Source organism: Elgaria multicarinata, chromosome 14 (genome assembly GCF_023053635.1).
Source record: "Elgaria multicarinata webbii isolate HBS135686 ecotype San Diego chromosome 14, rElgMul1.1.pri, whole genome shotgun sequence".
NCBI lineage: Eukaryota > Metazoa > Chordata > Lepidosauria > Squamata > Anguidae > Elgaria > Elgaria multicarinata.
The window spans coordinates 19,424,681-19,441,894 of record NC_086184.1 but is presented as its reverse complement, the minus strand read 5'-3'; the positions used below and the strand labels follow the sequence as shown (position 1 = coordinate 19,441,894).

General features: G+C 43.4%; 1 protein-coding gene across 1 annotated transcript in view; it reads right to left on the bottom strand.

Annotated features, from left to right (window-relative positions):
- CDH11 (cadherin 11) overlaps window positions 1–17,214 on the bottom strand; it is a 127,534-nt gene that overhangs the window by 6,058 nt on the left and 104,262 nt on the right. The window contains exons 9-11 of the mRNA XM_063141393.1: window positions 15,519–15,655; window positions 11,134–11,255; window positions 8,571–8,688 (exon numbers count right to left, since the gene is read on the bottom strand). Coding sequence (XP_062997463.1) covers window positions 8,571–8,688; window positions 11,134–11,255; window positions 15,519–15,655 — 377 coding nt within the window. The remainder of the gene's footprint in view (window positions 1–8,570; window positions 8,689–11,133; window positions 11,256–15,518; window positions 15,656–17,214) is intronic.

Genomic DNA, 17,214 nt, shown 5'->3' with positions numbered 1-17,214 from the left:
GGAACTAAATTTGGCTCAACATAGAAGCTAATTCCTAATGTTATCATTTCCTCAGACTTTATTTACTGTTTTAAAAAGGTGGGTGCAAGCCAAAAGCTACTGTAATTTTTTCCACACTATGGCTGTGATTATAATCAGATGTTGTCATATACTTTATTTATTTATTTCTACTTCATAAATAAATCCTTCATAAATAGTGATATATATATATATATATATATATATATATATATATATATATATATATATTAGGGGTGTGCACAGACCCCCCGCTCCGCTTCTCTTACAGATCCGCAATTTTCGGATCAGCCCGCTCCGCCCTGCCCCCGCTCCGCCTATGTCCGCTCCACTCCGCTCGGAGCTCCGGATCCGGATCAGAGCTCCGTTTTTTCCCTCCATAGGCTTGCATTGAAAGCTAAAAAAATTATACAACTTTTTTTCTGTTCAAGTTAGAAACCTCAAGTTTGGCACCATGACACCTCATGGACATATAAACACGCACGCCAAATTTCAAGGGAATCCCATCATCCCCTGACTTTTGGCACGGCTCTAACCTCTAACGCACCACCCATAACCCTAATTCACACCCCTTTCAATAGCTCTGTCAATTTGCATGTTAGAAACCTCAAACTCGGCACCATGACAGCTTATTCATGTGTCCACATGGATGCCAAGTTTCAAGGGAATCCCATCATCCCCTGACTTTTGGCGCGGCTTAACTCACCCCAAATTGTCCCATTCTATAACTACGTCAATTTGCACGTTAGAAACCTCAAACTTGGCACCATCATAGCTTATCCATGTGTCCACATGGATGCCAAGTTTCAAGGGAATCCCATCATCCCCTGATTTTTGGGGAATTTTTGAATATCGGGCACCCCATTCACACCCCTTTTGATAGCTCCGTCAATTTGCATGTTAGAAACCTCAAACTCGGCACCATGAAAGCTTATCCATGTGTCCACATGGATGCCCAGACTCAAGGGAATCCCATCATCCCCTGAGTTTTGGCGCGGCTTTAACATTTTAACTCATCCCAAATCAAGTCCCATTTTAGAACTATGTCAATTTGCACGTCAGAAACCTATCCTTTGGTCCCATGACAGCTTACCCATGTGTCCACGTGGATGCCAAGTTTCAAGCCAATCCCATCATCCCCTGATGTTAGGGGAAGTTTTGAAAATCGGACACTCCAGTATGTCAGGGATTTAAAGTTGCAATGCAGACAGCTCACTGGGGCCAGTTGAAAGGAAATCCCAACATGCCATGAGATAACCCTAAATCTTCTTCCACATTTGAATAATGGATTATTGAACTTGATAAAGGCTAAGTGAGTGCAGGAAGGACTTCTCCCCTGAGTCAAAGCAAGACATATACACCATCCCTGCAAGGCGGGAAGGGGAGAAGGGAGGTGCTCAGGGTGCATCTGGTTGTTTTAGATGAGAGGAGGGTTTGGGTCTTTGAAATCTAGGATCGGTGCCCTGCACTGCATGGCCTTGGGCAAGCCCTCCTGCCTCGGCCTGAGCTACATCACAGGGCTGTTGTGAGGCTGATGCACTCTGCTCCCCAGATGAGCTACATCACAGGGCTGTTGTGAGGCTAATGCACTCTGTTCTCCAGATGAGCTACATCACAGGGCTGTTGTGAGGCTAATGCACTCTGCTCCCCAGATGAGCTACATCACAGGGCTGTTGTGAGGCTAATGCACTCTGCTCCCCAGATGAGCTACATCACAGGGCTGTTGTGAGGCTAATGCACTCTGTTCTCCAGATGAGCTACATCACAGGGCTGTTGTGAGGCTAATACACTCTGTTTCCCAGATGAAGAGCAGGTGGACTACGAGGAGAGTCTCTTCCCCTCCTTATTGATTTACTTTGATTTTATTAGAATGTAAGCCTATGCGGCAGGGTCTTGCTATTTACTATTTTACTCTGTACAGCACCATGTACATTGATGGTGCTATATAAAATAATAATAATAATAATAATAATAATAATAATAATAATAATAATAAGAAGAAGAAGAAGAAGAAGAAGAAGAAGAAGAAGAAGAAGAAGAAATAGAGAAATTTTTTTTTGTTTTTGGGGGGTTTTTTGTATATAGATAGAAGGAACAAGGAAGATCAAACACAATCAGGCTTTAAGAGAGGGGAGGGGGGGAGAACCAAACAAACAAACAAACACACACTCCAAAATTTAAAAATAAAGTTTATATTAAATCAAAGTAAGGGAAAAACACAGAGCAAACTAAGCAAAAAGTCAGAAATAAGCAAACACACGCCAAGCTAAATCCTATCTCCAAAGTCCAAAACACAGCAGCAGCTAAATTACCTCCTCTCCCCAGGAACGCCAAAACCCACAAGACGCTGAGAGCTCTGACTGTGAGGGTGACTCTGGCTTAGTCCCTGCCTCAAACACTGGGATTGGAGGATGCTTCATGAGGTGATCAATTCTCATCAGGATTGGGAGTTGAATGTGCCTGTCATCGCTTCAAATAAACCCCGCCGCGCCGCAGCCGGTTTACCCTACCGTTTGTATTGTAAAATGTACCCGATTTTTTAAAAAAATATAGCACATGAACCAAAGGACACAGAAAGTTGAGAGTAGTCTCAAAATGACCCCCATCCACGACTCTCTGAGCACAAGAATTTTCAGAACGATAGCTTCAAAAACAACACAGTTATCAGCGATTCTTTTCCGCAATGCAATCCTATGGGCGAAATGTTTTCAAGATGGCGATCGGAGCGGTCCGCCTGAAAGAGGAGCTCCGAAAAATGGGCGCTTCTCTTCGCCTTGCCTCTAGGGGTCCACGGTCCGCTTCTACTCCGCCTCTGGGCAAGGCGAAGCAGGCCAATCCGCTCCTGCTTCTGCGCTTCTAATCGGAGCGGAGCACATGCCATATATATATATATATATATATATATATATTCATATCCACAAATGCTTATTTCCTTATCTTTGATGTTTCTCTGAACACCTTGGGAAAAGGTCCTCAGGTGTTTCATTTTCATTTAAATGTCTAACCTTTTAATTTCTCTCTCTCTCTCTCTCTCTCTCTCTCTCTCTCTCTCTCTCTCTCTCTTTCTGAAGAGGCTTGGCATTTACTACCTGTTGAACCAGAGGGGAAATTTAATTCCTCAGAGTAGACCAAATATACTTGATTGCACTCAGACCAAAATGCATCAAAGAGAAAGAAGTCAATAGTCCCAATGGCCTATGCATACTTTATAAAAAGTCTTATAGGCTTAGGCCCTTTCTACACCTAAGGATTATCCCAGGAAAATGGAGGGATCATCCCTGCCTGCTCCCGGGATCCCCTGTGTGGCATTTGGATGCACAAGGATGATCCCAGGACAATCCCAGGGGAAAAAAGGCAGGTGTAGAAATGCCCTGAGACTAACAGCCTTAGCCTGTTTAAATCCAAATCACACATCACAGAGATCTTTCCCTATTTAGTGAGTGATCGTCACTTTCATATAACTCAGGATTGTCACAGTGGTCAGATGAACAGCAAGATCCAGTTGGATGCAAGTTCCTGTAATGCATCCCAAATTTCCAGATGTAAACCAGGTGTGGCGCAATATTGGATTTATAATAGCAAAGACATTGTTATTGTCTTCACAAAGTTTGTCCTGTAGCTGAGAATCACATAATCATTGGAATTATTCCCTCACTTTGCACAGCCCATACTCATCCATTAAAAGATTTTGTGCGAATTTCCTAGAACGTTTTCAAAAGAAAATTTCAATAGGTGAAATCCACACATTTGTACAGTACTCAATACAGCACATAGGCACGATCTACACTACTGCTTTAAAATGGTTTATAACAGTAGTGACAACTGTTGGAGCCCAAGACACACTCCCTATATAGTCTTCAAAATGTTTTCAAAGTTTTATATCCTGATTAGTGTAGATATATAGTGTTGTTGGGGGGGGATGTCATTTAATGGCTATAGTGTTTATATGGAAATCCATATAGAAGTCAAGAGATATCTGATGTCATATCTCCTGCCCCCCCCAAAAAAAAAACTCTTTTGTTTTTTTTTTCCAGTTGGGGAGGGAGCACATCCATTCCTGGCACTATTGAGGACTAGAGATAATAATGTGTTCTTTTTCATTCAATGTATTTGATCACCGAAAGCTACAGGACACCTCTGCTGCAAGGCAGAGAACCATGCAAGATGGGTCTTTATTTATTGCTACTTCTTCCATTGCTCCTGGTTATAAGTGAAGGCTAAAAGAGAACTCATACAAAGTGGTTCATGTGTATATAATCCATTTCAAATGGCTTGCCTCTGATCTTCCTGCAGTACTCTTACATTCCCAAAGCCATCATGCGATTAGAATGGATGCCAAATGTGTATAGGGAGTGTGAGGTAAGAAGTCCGCTGTCTATTAACATGGCACAATGTGAGTAAACACTCCAAATGAAAGCAATGCAGTGCTTTATCACAGCATGAAATTACCCATTATCTCATCTTTTCTGTAGGAAACGGGCTGAAAAAGCTTGGTCACACCATTGACTATTAGCAGGATGTAAAATGTGACTTTTTATTTCAATATGTAATTATTTCTAGGAGATGGGTAGGAGAAATTCTATTAAATGAACATTGTTGGACGATATTCACTTTAAAAGTTCTGGCAGGGGACTATACACGAGGGTTTTTATTAACCGGTTTCTGCAGTTAATAAAGCCATTTTTCTTTTAAACTAGCAAATTCCCAAAGTGTGTGGTGGCATGATACAAAGATTACTCTGATTTACAAATGGGGTGGGGAGAAAGGAACTTTAAGTTATTTGACTTGCAAATTGCAAGTCAGTCTGTCACAGGAAAAAGGTTACTTGCTCGAAGCCTTTTGAATTCCTGCTATTCATTTTGACTCTCCAGCTTAATCTTTCTATAAATACATGTGTGTGTGTGCGCACACACACGCACACACACAAAAATTAAGTTAACTATGCTATTGGTTTTTCCCCTTCATGAAAATTACATGAATATATTCAGAAATTTGTCAGGTGGCTGGAGAAACTGGTAAAAGAAAAGGTGAGAAAGATAAATCCAATGGATTCAAAATGGTGTGTATTTGTGTGTGTGGGAGGAATACCATGGTGGTGTCTGCTAAACCTACCACAATGGTGTCTGCTAAAGCAATTCAATTCAATAGATTATCAAGTATTGCTATTAGATTTCCCCCCCCCCTTTCAAGTCAATTCTATTGTTGTTTTCTTAAAAAGGAAGGAAAGGAGCTGTAGAGAACCAGTGCTAAATACATCCTATTTTTCTGGATTTCGATTGAAATTCAGAAAAATAGGATGTATTTAGCATGGGTTCTCTACAGCTCAGTTCACATGTTACCAAAATGATGTTCATACATTAGCCAAAGAATGGGCTGGCTTTTCAGTAAATATCCAAGGTGTGGCGCAGAGCAGTAAAGCAGCAGTTTCTGCAGCTGAAACTCTCCCCACGGCCTGAGTTCGATCCCAGCGGAAGCTGGTTTCAGGCAGCCAGTTTGGGTCAACTCAGCCTTCCATCCTCCTGAGGTCAGTAAAATTAGTACCCAGTTAGCTGGGGGAAAGATAATCACGGCCGGGGAAGGCAACAGCAAACCACCCCGCTATAAGGCCTGCCAAGAAAACGTCAGCAAAAGCTGGCGTCCCTCCAAGAGTCAGTAATGACTCAGTGCTTGTACAAGAGGTTCCTTTCCTTTCCTTTCCCTTAGATGGAGGCCAATTTTTTAAATCGGCAACATCTGTTGTGAAATTATTGATTAGCAATTCTTACAGCAGTGCTAAGTGGAGCAGTTTGATAAAGATGCAACAGTTCAGAACTGCATGACCTCTTGCTCTCTTTGTTTATGACTCTTTAAGGTTGTAAAGAGTCATTCCAGTCAAATCAAAGTGGCCTACTTCAGAGTGGACATGTATAGGATTGCACTGTAACTTTTATCCAGCGCCCTTCACATATTCCTCAAGTAATTATTAGGAAGTTGGCTGCCAATACATTTCCGGTCGCAATTCAAGGTGTTGGTAATGACATTTAAAGCCTTAAATGGCTTGGGACCTCGATACCTGAAGGAGTGCCTCTTCCTATATACAGTATGCCTGCCAGAGACCTGTCAGAGGAGCCCTTCTCCGTGCCCCACCAACGTGAGATATATGTTTCGGTGGGACATGGGAGAGGGCTTTCTCTGTTGTGGCACACCGGCTGTGGAATGCCCTCCACCTGGAGGCCCGATTGGCATCAGCTTTTCACCTATTGCTCCTAGTTAAAACCACTCAGATGTTTCAACAGTGACCTGCAGGTTCAATTCTATCACCTATGGCTTAAATGATGAAGATTTCTTATCAGACTATATGTATTAAATAGTTTACCAATGCCAGAATGTCTGTATGATCAATAACAATTTTTGTGTGTGTGAATGACCACTGCTAATAATATGATTATCACTGCCTGTACTCTCTGCATTTTCTTTGCCTATGGATTCACTGTTTACATCCCCACACACCACATATAGCAATGCTCTCTCCCCACCCTACCCCAGTATCTCAGGAGAGCACTCCAGGAAAACTGATGCCATAATAAATGTGTTAGTCTTTAAGCTGCCACAAGACCCTGTTTGCTTATGTGCATTGACGGGGCTGGGGTTGTTGTTGTTGTTGTTGTTATTCTTATTCTTATTAGTAGTAGTAGTACCACTGTCATTATCTCTTTTCTCATTCATGGTGATTTTTCCTAGATGGGCTTTGCCAAGTCATGCTGCCTTTTACTGGTTCAGGAATGTTCCGACTATTGAACATAATATTTTAAGTATGACTGCTTCCTGGATGTTGGTGTGAATGTATTGTGTGTGGAGAAGGAAGCACGAAATAAGACACAGACACAAAGCTTGGGTTTAAAACTAGGGCCTCTTTATTTAACAATTGGGTAGTATCGTCCCTCCCTGGATCTGCATGTGAAAGTGCAGGAATTAATATTCTAAGCTCAGGCTGCTTGCCTATTGATAGGGGTGAGCCACCCTCTAAAGGAAGAGGTCAGGTAAACCGTCCTCTTCCTCATGCAACACTTTAAAGTGTGGGGAGACCGCCCTATTCCACCCCCGCTCGCTGCCATAACTACAGCAAGTGGATGAAGCAGGAGGGTCTCCAAAGGCATACCATATCCTGACATGGGAGCTGCGCAGCTTCCTAGGAGCAGGTCCTCTGGCAATGCCAATCACCTAAAAGGTGCCAGAGTGCTCACCATCCCTAGCTAAAATAGCCAATTACTGCACATCCATGGCACTCTAACACAAATTAACCTAGTTAAACACTCTTCTGCATAAAACTCCTAGTATGAAGCAGGCAAAAACCATTGGCAAAAATTCCTGCTTAGCCCTTTCCCCAAAGGTGACTGGCTAATCCCACACTAGAAGAGGGCAGGCGGGTGGGTCAGCAACTGGTGCAAAGAGGCCAGAGCTTGGGTGTGGGCTGCCTTTATAGGCACCGCTCCACCCACACCACACGTGGCTCATATGCAGAGCCACGAGGAGCGTCCTTCCGCTCCTCCCAACCCGCAATGGCTGGTTTTTTGGTAGGCCCAGTTTCTGAAGGTTTTCTGTATAGTTTTTTGATGTGATGCTGGTGACTGATGTGACTAATGGAATAACTGTGACCTTTTCCTGTTTCCATAGTTCTTTATGTTTGATAGCCAGTGACATATATTTTTCAATTATTGTCATTATCATTATCTTGTATTGTATTTAGGGTTGTTCCCCACCTCGATCCAGAGGGAGAGGCAGGTAATAAATACATAAATATATTATATTATCATCATCATCACCATCTCATCTTTAGGTGCCACAAAACTCTTTTTGCTCATGTGCTTTGATGGTGCTGGATGATGATGATGATGATGACGACGACGACGTCACATTAAGACTGTCTTTAGCTTTCCTCCTCTGTCTGGTCTTACATTACACACTGGATTTATATTATTCTACTTTGATCATGACTGCTAGCAAGACTGTGGTCATACTGGACTTCAAGGGTGTAGGCACTAGCATTCCCCAGCAATGTTAAAGTAAAATGAAAAGTGGCTGCGAAGAATTTTGAATTGTTATGGTGGCAAAATTTGGCATCATTCATAGTTTCTATTTTTACCATACACACACGCAGACACAGCATACTTCCACAAATGTGAGAGGCACCAACAAGTTAATAGAACACCCTCTTATTTGTTTAATCTAATAGGGCTTAGAGAAGACATGTTGGTTGCTGTTCCTGAAATCTCAGAAGCCACCAGGGCAAGCTTTAATAAAATTGAATTGTGCATAATAACCTTCCCCCACTAGTCCTTGCAATTGCAACAGATCTTCCATATAGATTTTATATTACATATACTTATCAGGAGGAATGCTGGTGATGATACACTGAAGGAATTGCTCTAATCATCAGTTGCATTCCATGCACCTTTGCAAAGCTTTCAGCCAGAGTTCTAGATAGCCACCCATGGCTAACAAACATATTGCTCCATGACATGGTAAGAATAATTAGTTTGCTTCTGCCTAGCATAATGAATCTCAGTACAAACCTCGGTTGTCATGGACAGTAAAATTCGGCTTCTGGATCATTTCTGGTGGCAAACCGAAGATAAATTTTGGTCCATTGGCTGTATCATCCTTGTCCTCCGCAGTAATTGTAATTAATGGCTGTAAAAGAAAGACAAATGTGAGCATGCAGTGCATTTCAAAAGCAAAGGGCTCTCTAGTCTAGTTTTCTGTTTTATACAGGGGCTAACCACATACTCATTCAAAGCCTGCAAGGAGGACATGAAGGCAATGACCATCTTCCACTGACTTTCTCCAGCAACTGGGAGAACAGAGGCATGTTGCTTCTGCATCTAGTGGGAGATTATAGTCACCATGATATGCAGTCATGCCTCGTTTTGCCTTCCATTAATTTGTCCATCTTAAAACATCTTGCCATGCCACCACACAGTGAGGAGGTAGGGCTTGGCAGAAGATGTCCTTCAAGTGAATCATGTGAATGGATAGTTATGTACTGCAAGCTTCCTTACTGGACCCATCCACACCTCTAAATAGGGATGTATGGATACGGTTACATTTATTTCATCTGTGTTTTTCAAATTGCCAGGCATCTGTTGTTCCATCATTCACTCACTGACGGATTCAGATTTTTTCCCTTTCAGAAAAGTATGCTCAAAAAGTACGACGCAATTTACAGAACTTTTGCTGGCACATAATGTTTTGCACATTTATTTTTCTTACAATCAATGAGCAGACCACACACATGCTCATGCACAGAAGATTACTACACAGCAGAAGATGTGGAAAGAACGCTGGCTCATATACAATTTTTGTTTGAAATCTGTACATTTCTGAGTTTGTAATGCATTCCACAAAACAGCAACAACAAAAAAGAGCGTTTCCGACAACATGTACACTTTTCAAAAGTGTGCAAAGAAAAATGTGTACATTTCTCACAAACACACTCTAGTCAACAGATGCAGTCATCCAAAAATATGTGTGATTAAAAATGCATACATTAAAAAAGGCATAAGGATTTGCATATGGATTTTTTTATAAAAATTGCAAGCTGTGGCAGAAATGGAACGGAACATGTTTGACCTCAAAAAACTAAGCATTTTGTTAAGACTAATACTAACATCTATCCCTGCTTTTGCACTAGTTTTGCACTCAGCTTCCCCTCTGCTTCTGCAACTTTGCCATGGGCTGCTGTTTGCTCTAATGGACACATCCTCAGGATCACCAGTAAGATGTGCAATCCAAACTTCACAGCTCAGACTGGGACAAGATCATAGTTCTGGGTTGTAGGGAACCAAGGGATAATATCCTTGCTTTTCAAAAAGGCTGCACATTTGTCCTCTAAAAGAACCAAAGTTTCATTGCATTTCCTCACCCACCCCCCAAAAATATCCCTACATGTAGAATCATCAAGTAGAAGAGTTGGAAAGGGCCTATAGGGCCATCGAGTCCAAACCCCTGCTCATTGCAGGAATCCACCTTAAAGCATCCCTGACAGATGTTTGTCCAGCTGCCTCTTGAAGGCCTCTAGTGTGGGAGAGACCACAACCTTCCTAGGTAACTGGTTCCATTGTCATACTGCTCTAACAGGAAGTTTTTCCTGATGTCCAGCCAAAATCTGGCTTTCTGTAACTTGAACCCATTATTCAATGACCTGCACTCTGGGATGATTGAGAAGAGATCCTGACCCTCCTCTGTGTGACCACCTTTCAAGTATTTGAAGAGTGCTGTCATGTCTCCCCTCAGTGTTTCCTTCTCAAAGGCTAAAAAGGCCCTTTCTTTCAGTCTCTCCTCATAGGGTTTTGTTTCCAGACCCCTGATCATCCTTGTTGCCTTCCTCTGAACATGCTACAGCATGTCTACATCCTTCTTGCAGTGTGTTGCCCAAAGGAAAAAAAGGAAAGGAACCTCTCATGCAAGCACTGAGTCATTACTGACTCTTGGAGGGATGCCAGCTTTCGCTGACGTTTTCTTGGCAGGCCTTATAGCAGGGTGGTTTGCCGTTGCCTTCCCCGGCCATGATTACCTTTCCCCCAGCTGGATGCAATACTCAAGATGAGGCCTAACTAGTGCCAAATAGAACCAGTGGCTCTGCAACTTCATAGGGAAAGAAATGCATGAGCTTTAGCTCTGATGGTGACGAAATGCATGAGCTTGAGCTCCCTCCAGAAGGTCCCTCAAAAAGTAGGAGAGGGAATAAGATGACCAAGGGCAACAGGAGATCTGCTTCCAGTATGCATGATCAAACATCTGCCTGAGGCCAGAACCTCACTCTGCCTAACAATAGGGCCAGCCCTAATAAAAGTCAAATAACAACAACAGCAACAACAAAACACAAAACTCAGACCACATTTTAATACCTCGTTAGGCTGACATTTCCAAGGAGCCTGACATCCATACATTCCCCCCCCCCCAAAAAATGTGTCAATCTATAAGCTTCAATCCAGGAATTAAAATATGTTATACATGCCCTGCCTCACATCCAATATTCCATAGTGAAATGCATTTCTCTGAGACTCTACACTTAAGACAAATAAACAAAAATATTTGCCATCCACAAATCAGACCTGTGTGGCAGAGGGAATTTACCTCACTGGTCTGCGTTTTTTCACAAATTAATGTTTCGTAAGGAGTTGGGAATTTTGGAGCATTGTCATTTACATCGAGAACCTTGATCGCAACTGGAACTTTGGCTTCCTGGTGCCGGTTATCTACAACAGTTATTGAGAAGAAGAAACACAACATAGGATAAAACACATAAAGACAAATATAGTTTCATCAAGATAAAACATCATATTCTACCATTACTGTCAGGACTAGGTTACATCTTTGACCCCCCATCAGCTTCTGCTTGTTTTACTTGAACGCCAATAATTCTGATACCCAAAATTATGAATGGTTTTCTGAGCCTTCCCTTAGTGCAGCCTTTCTCAACCTGATGCGCTCCAGATGTGTTGGACTACAGCTCCCAGAATGCCCCAGCCAGCTGGCTGGGGCATTCTGGGAGATGCAGTCCAACACATCTGGAGCGCCCCAGGTTGAGAAAGGCTGCCTTAGTGGAATCATGATGTCTGAGGCTGTTTCAAAGGCCCCTACAGTGTAGCTGCTGACCAGTACATTTCACATATAACACTGGTCTTAAAAGGAATTGCACTGGTTGTCTATCTGCTTCTGGTCCATCTAGTCCAGCACTCTGTTCACACAGTGGCCACTGAGCTGTTGACATGGAACCCACAAGCAGGCCATGAACACAGCAGCACCCTCCAACCCATGTTCATGCCTCTGACGCTGGAGGTAACACATAGCTATCAGGACGAATAGCCTTTGATAGCCTTCTCCTTCAGAACCATGAAAACAAAATTGAACCATGGCTGCATAGCAAGTTCAATGTGTATCCTGGCTCTATGCAAAGTGGTCTGTTGTCAGTGCAATTAAATAGACATTACATTTCAGCATGTAACGTGGTACATAACATATCCCACATGGAGAGAGAGAAATCAATCAATCAAAGACACCAATGCTGTTCCCTTTCTGGTGCTTGCAGAAGTCATTTTTATTAGGGCTGTGCTCCACTTCTCTTCGGGTCGGAGAAGCAGAAGCGGATCGGGGTGCTTCGCCTCCCCTTAAGGCGGAGGCAAAGGATCGGGGGGCAAAGGAGCGTCACAGAGTGGATCAAGATGAAGGCGGATCCTTCGCCTCGATCCGGAGCTCTGAAAAAAAAGGTAAGGGTGCCTTACCTGGCGCTGCCGCTGCCCGTGCAGCAACAGCAGCAGAGCCAGGTAAGGGGGCAGGGAGGAGGGGGGTCTTACCTGGTCCATCGCAGCCCGTCGCAGGCTTCACTTGAGCTCATGGTTCAACCCAGATGTGTAGGCCCTTCCGGGTTTAGCCGCGGGTTGAAGTGAAGCTGGTGACGGGCCACGACGGACGCAGGTAACGGGGGAAGAGGGAGGGGGCCTTACCTGGCGCCGGCGCCACTGCAGTCTGTGTGGCGATGGCGGCGGAGCCAGGTAAGGGGGCAGGGGGAAGGGTCTTACCTGCATCCATCGCGTTCCAGCAGTGGCTTCAACTGAGCCCAAGGATTCAAACCAGAAGACCAGGCCATGACAGCCACCGGAACGCAAAGGACGCAGGTAAGGGGGGAGGAGGGAGGGGGCTTTACCTGGTGCTACCCCTGCCACTGCGGAGCTCTGATTCGGAGCCAGAGCTCCACAGTAGAGCGGACCATAGGCGAATCGATGCGGGGCGGATCGGATTGGGGGGTCCATGCACAGCCCTAATATGTATATAAACAAACCTTTCCAACTAACCTGATACTGTTTTAATAGGCTAGTTTTACTTAAAGGTTTTATCTTTAACCCCTGCCCTTCCTTTTTTTTTCCCCTCCACCACTTCGATTTTTATTGGATGTAGAATGGTATATAAACCTTGTAACTATATAACTAGTAAGAGCAGCTCATGAAAATAAGTTCTTGAGTGACATATTGATGAAAAGCATGGAATCCATTCCATGAGGATGGATGGATGGATGGATGGGTGATGATGATGATGACGATGATGGAATCCTACAGTGTCTCATTTTTTATTTATTTTTTGAGACACATGAGAAACACTGGAGATCTGTACTGATTGGTGTAAAAACTGGCCTTGATTCATAGATAGCTGCATGCAGTTAAGCATTGCATGTGGCATGGTCATATCCAGCATCACTCCTCAGCATCCTTGAGCAGATGTCAAGGGCCCAGCATCCTTGCAAAGCCTACAGCTGACACTTACAATGCTTCCTCATTTCTTGCCCCCACCAATGCTCAGTACTGAGTGACTACCACTTTAATTTCCTACAGTGTCCCAGAGTAATACTACATAGGGGGCATTGTGAGATTATAAGATATTGACTCCTCAGTGCTGAGCACAGTTGCTCTGCCACCACCAGGTAAACCCACTAGAGAGTTGTGTTGAATAGAAATCCCTCAAGCCTGGAGCCAGCTTTGAAATTAGTAACTCAAGAGGGGAAAGCCTATCAACATCATGGGATGACCCCATCGTGTTTTAATCATAGGAGAGAGGGAGGTGTCTCCCTGTCCACATTCTTCACACCATGCATGATCCAGAACGTGCTGTGAACCAAGCCCATCAAGCTCCACTCACTGCTGATTCAAAGACGGTTCCCAGAGACTGCTTATGACCTTACTTTGTTGTTGCTCACATAAATTATTATATTGCAGTGGTCTGCTTTAATCATCTTCTGCTCTGTTTATTAGCTGCTGCTTCATAAAACATTTCCTTCACCCATTAGTGTGATTATGGTATTCTGAATCCTAAAAAGATCCATTGATTCTTGGCAACCACTGAATTTTGCCAAGAGACATATTTCAAGGCAAATCTGCAGGTTCCTGCTTGGGACAAAGGTTTAAGGACATCCAAGGGAAACGAAGAGCTTCAGTACTAAATTTCATGGCAGCTTGTTATATGGTTGCCAACTTGGCAACTTCCCTGCACTTGCTTGGGAGTTAAAGGAGGTTTGCAAGGTGAACAAGGTTGGCCCAGGCCCTTCTCCTTTCGATCAGATCAGTGACATTTCTCAAGAGGGTGTCAATGTGGTGTAATGGTCAAAAGTGACCATTAGACTGAGGAGACCCAGGTTCAAATCCTTGTACAGCCACAGCGCTTACCGGGTGGCCTTACTGCAACAGCTATACCTACCACATAGGGTTATTTGTCACCTTGTATGCCTTGGAGGATGTGCAGATAAATATATATGTATATTAGTTCACAGAAAAACATGGATGCAGGTTGTTATCCAAAATATGCCATGGAGATCATAAGCCTCTTTATTTATTTATTTATTTATTTGCATTAATGTCCAGCCTTTTTTTCCTCCAAGGAACCCAAGGCAGCATACCTAATCCTCCTCTCCATTTTATCCTCACAACAACAACCCTATGAGGTGGGTTGGGCTGAGAGTGTGTGACTGGCCCAAAGTCACCTAGTGGGTTTCCATGGCTGAGTGGGGACTAGGACCCAGATCTCCCAACTCCCAGTCCAACACTTTAGCCACTACACCACACTGGCTCTTATCAGTACTGGATGTCCTGTTGAGATGCATCAATGGACAAAGGTAATAAACCTGGGAATAGATCTGAATTTGAAAGGTGCTGGAATTTGAAGGAGAAATATAATAATAATAATAATAATAATAATAATAATAATAATAATAGAGCCAATGAGGCTAGTTACATTTCTCTTGGTGTTCTACACCCCTAAGCTGGTGTGTGTGTGTGTGTGTGTAGGTTTTTACACATCAAACCACATTTTCCGTTAGGGACTGCATCTGCTTCAGTCAAAGCTTGAATAGCAGATGCCAACCAGTTGATTGAGTGGTTTTCGGAATTCCTCTGAAGTGAAATCAGTCTTTCCCAAAGTGGTCAAAAGCTGTTCCTCAAGCTTCATGTTGGCTTTGGAGCTCTGTAGGGTATTGGGACATCACTGCCTCCATTGGCTTGCAAGGGGGAATAGAAATGCTGCACCTCTAAAAACAGGGGTGTGGCCCCAAGGGGCTTTGCTGGGGGGGGGGTTGGATTTTCCCCCAGCAGCAGTTTAGAGATGCACCCATTATTCCCTCCCTCCATGCATGTCAATCAAGACATCGGTGTCTCTAGACCCATTGGACAGTTTCCACAAGACATGCCTAAGTTCAGACCGGTCCCTGCTCATGCTGATAGTGACAACGATGATGCAGTAATTCAACAGGGATGGCCCAAAGCTTCTGAAAAATAATCCAAAGCAGCCCCCTAACCTAAGCACTGGAGTAGATTCTAATGAGATTTTCCATGCATGTTGAGATCAGAGTGAATATGTTCGTTCAGAGTGGCTTCCAATATATGGCCTTTCATGAGCACTAATATTTTGCTCAAATTGAGAAGTGCAGCATTTTAAGTTTTTTTAAAAAAGGTATAATTTCCCCATTAAACACTTACGGGCTTCAGATGCTAACACTGAGATATTATGCCAGGCCATTTCTTCCCTATCCAGTCTTTTTGTGGTCACAATTGAACCATCTTCTGGGCTGATGCTGAAATATCTGTCGAGGTCAGTGTGACGATCAATTGAATATCTAAAAGGGGATGCAAATGAAGTAATTAGAGGAGAATTATTCAGTGGCCTCAGCTCATTTAATGCCTCCCAAACAGTGTATTGCATATTACTTTAAAAATAGCTCAGCAGCAGCATGCTTAGCAAGATAAAAATATTAATTAAACCTACTAAATCACTACTGCGTGGAAATGGATGTCCATTTCTTACTCATGCCTACAACACAGAAGGAAAACTGCTTCATACCAGTGTGTGTGCATTGCTTTTGTTGTCAGAAGCATTTCATGGACCTTTGCATCATGAGGACATGAAAGCCGATTTGGGCATTATAAATTAGGCAATTTCAGTCAACTGGAGCAGAAATCATAGAATCATAGAATCATATAGTTGGAAAGGGCCTATAAGGCCATCGAGTCCAACCCCTTGCTCAATGCAGGAATCCACCCTAAAGCATCCCTGACAGATGGTTGTCCAGCTGCCTCTTGAATGCCTCTCATGTGGGAGAGCCCACAACCTCCCTAGGTAACTGGTTCCAGTGTCGTACTGCTCTAACAGTCAGGAAGTTTTTCCTGATGTCCAGCCGGAATCTGGATTCTTGTAACTTGAGCCTATTATTTCATGTCCTGCACTCTGGGAGGATCAAGAAGAGATCCTGGCCCTCCTCTGTGTGACAACCTTTTAAGTATTTGAAGAGTACTATCATGTCTCCCCTCAATCTTCTCTTCTCCAGGCTAAACATGCCCAGATGTTTCAGTCTCTCTTCATAGGGCTTTGTTTCCAGACCCCTGATTATCTTTGTTGCCCTCCTCTGAACGCACTCCAGCTTGTCTGCAGGGATGTAGCCTGCTGTTCCTGCCCTTCCACCACCACTGCCACATGATGGGGAAGGTCTGAACATGGGAGCATGCTCTATACACATAGGCTGCCCCAGGATTTGGAACCCTGCATGATCAAGGTTCCAAAACATGGTGGGAGTCTACATATGTAGAACAGGTTCCCCTCTTCAGATCTACCCTCAGTGTACCGTCAGCAGGGTGTTGGGATGTTGCTCTCCATACAATTGTAATTGTGTGATTTAGTGCTAGGCTTGCCTCTGAAACTCTTCTCCAAATCCCAAATCATCTGATATTGTTATGCTTCATGTCTCCTTGTCACTTGGGCCCTTTCTACAGCTAAAGATTATCCCAGGAAAATGGAGGGATCATCCCTGCCTGTGTCATTTGGATGCACAGGGATGATCCCAGGAAAAAAGGTAGGTGTAGAAAAGGCCCTGCTCTACATCATGCGTTGTTACTAGCGGAAGTAAGGAAAACCATCATGTAGCACGATGAAATTATGGGTTAGTGTACTTTCATGTTACAGGGCAATAGCTTCAGACATGGCGATACCAATTTCATCTGCCTCCCTGTTCCTCCAATAATATTCGCCTGGTGTGAAAAGAGTTTTTTGTATTCACCTAGATATAGTATTTCCCCAATGTTTTCACATTTCCTGTAAAGTCATTTTAGAAGAACCAGCTTAATTTGAATCATTATATGCTTCATGGTTTGCTAGTTAATTGATACGTTGCTAGTTCATTTA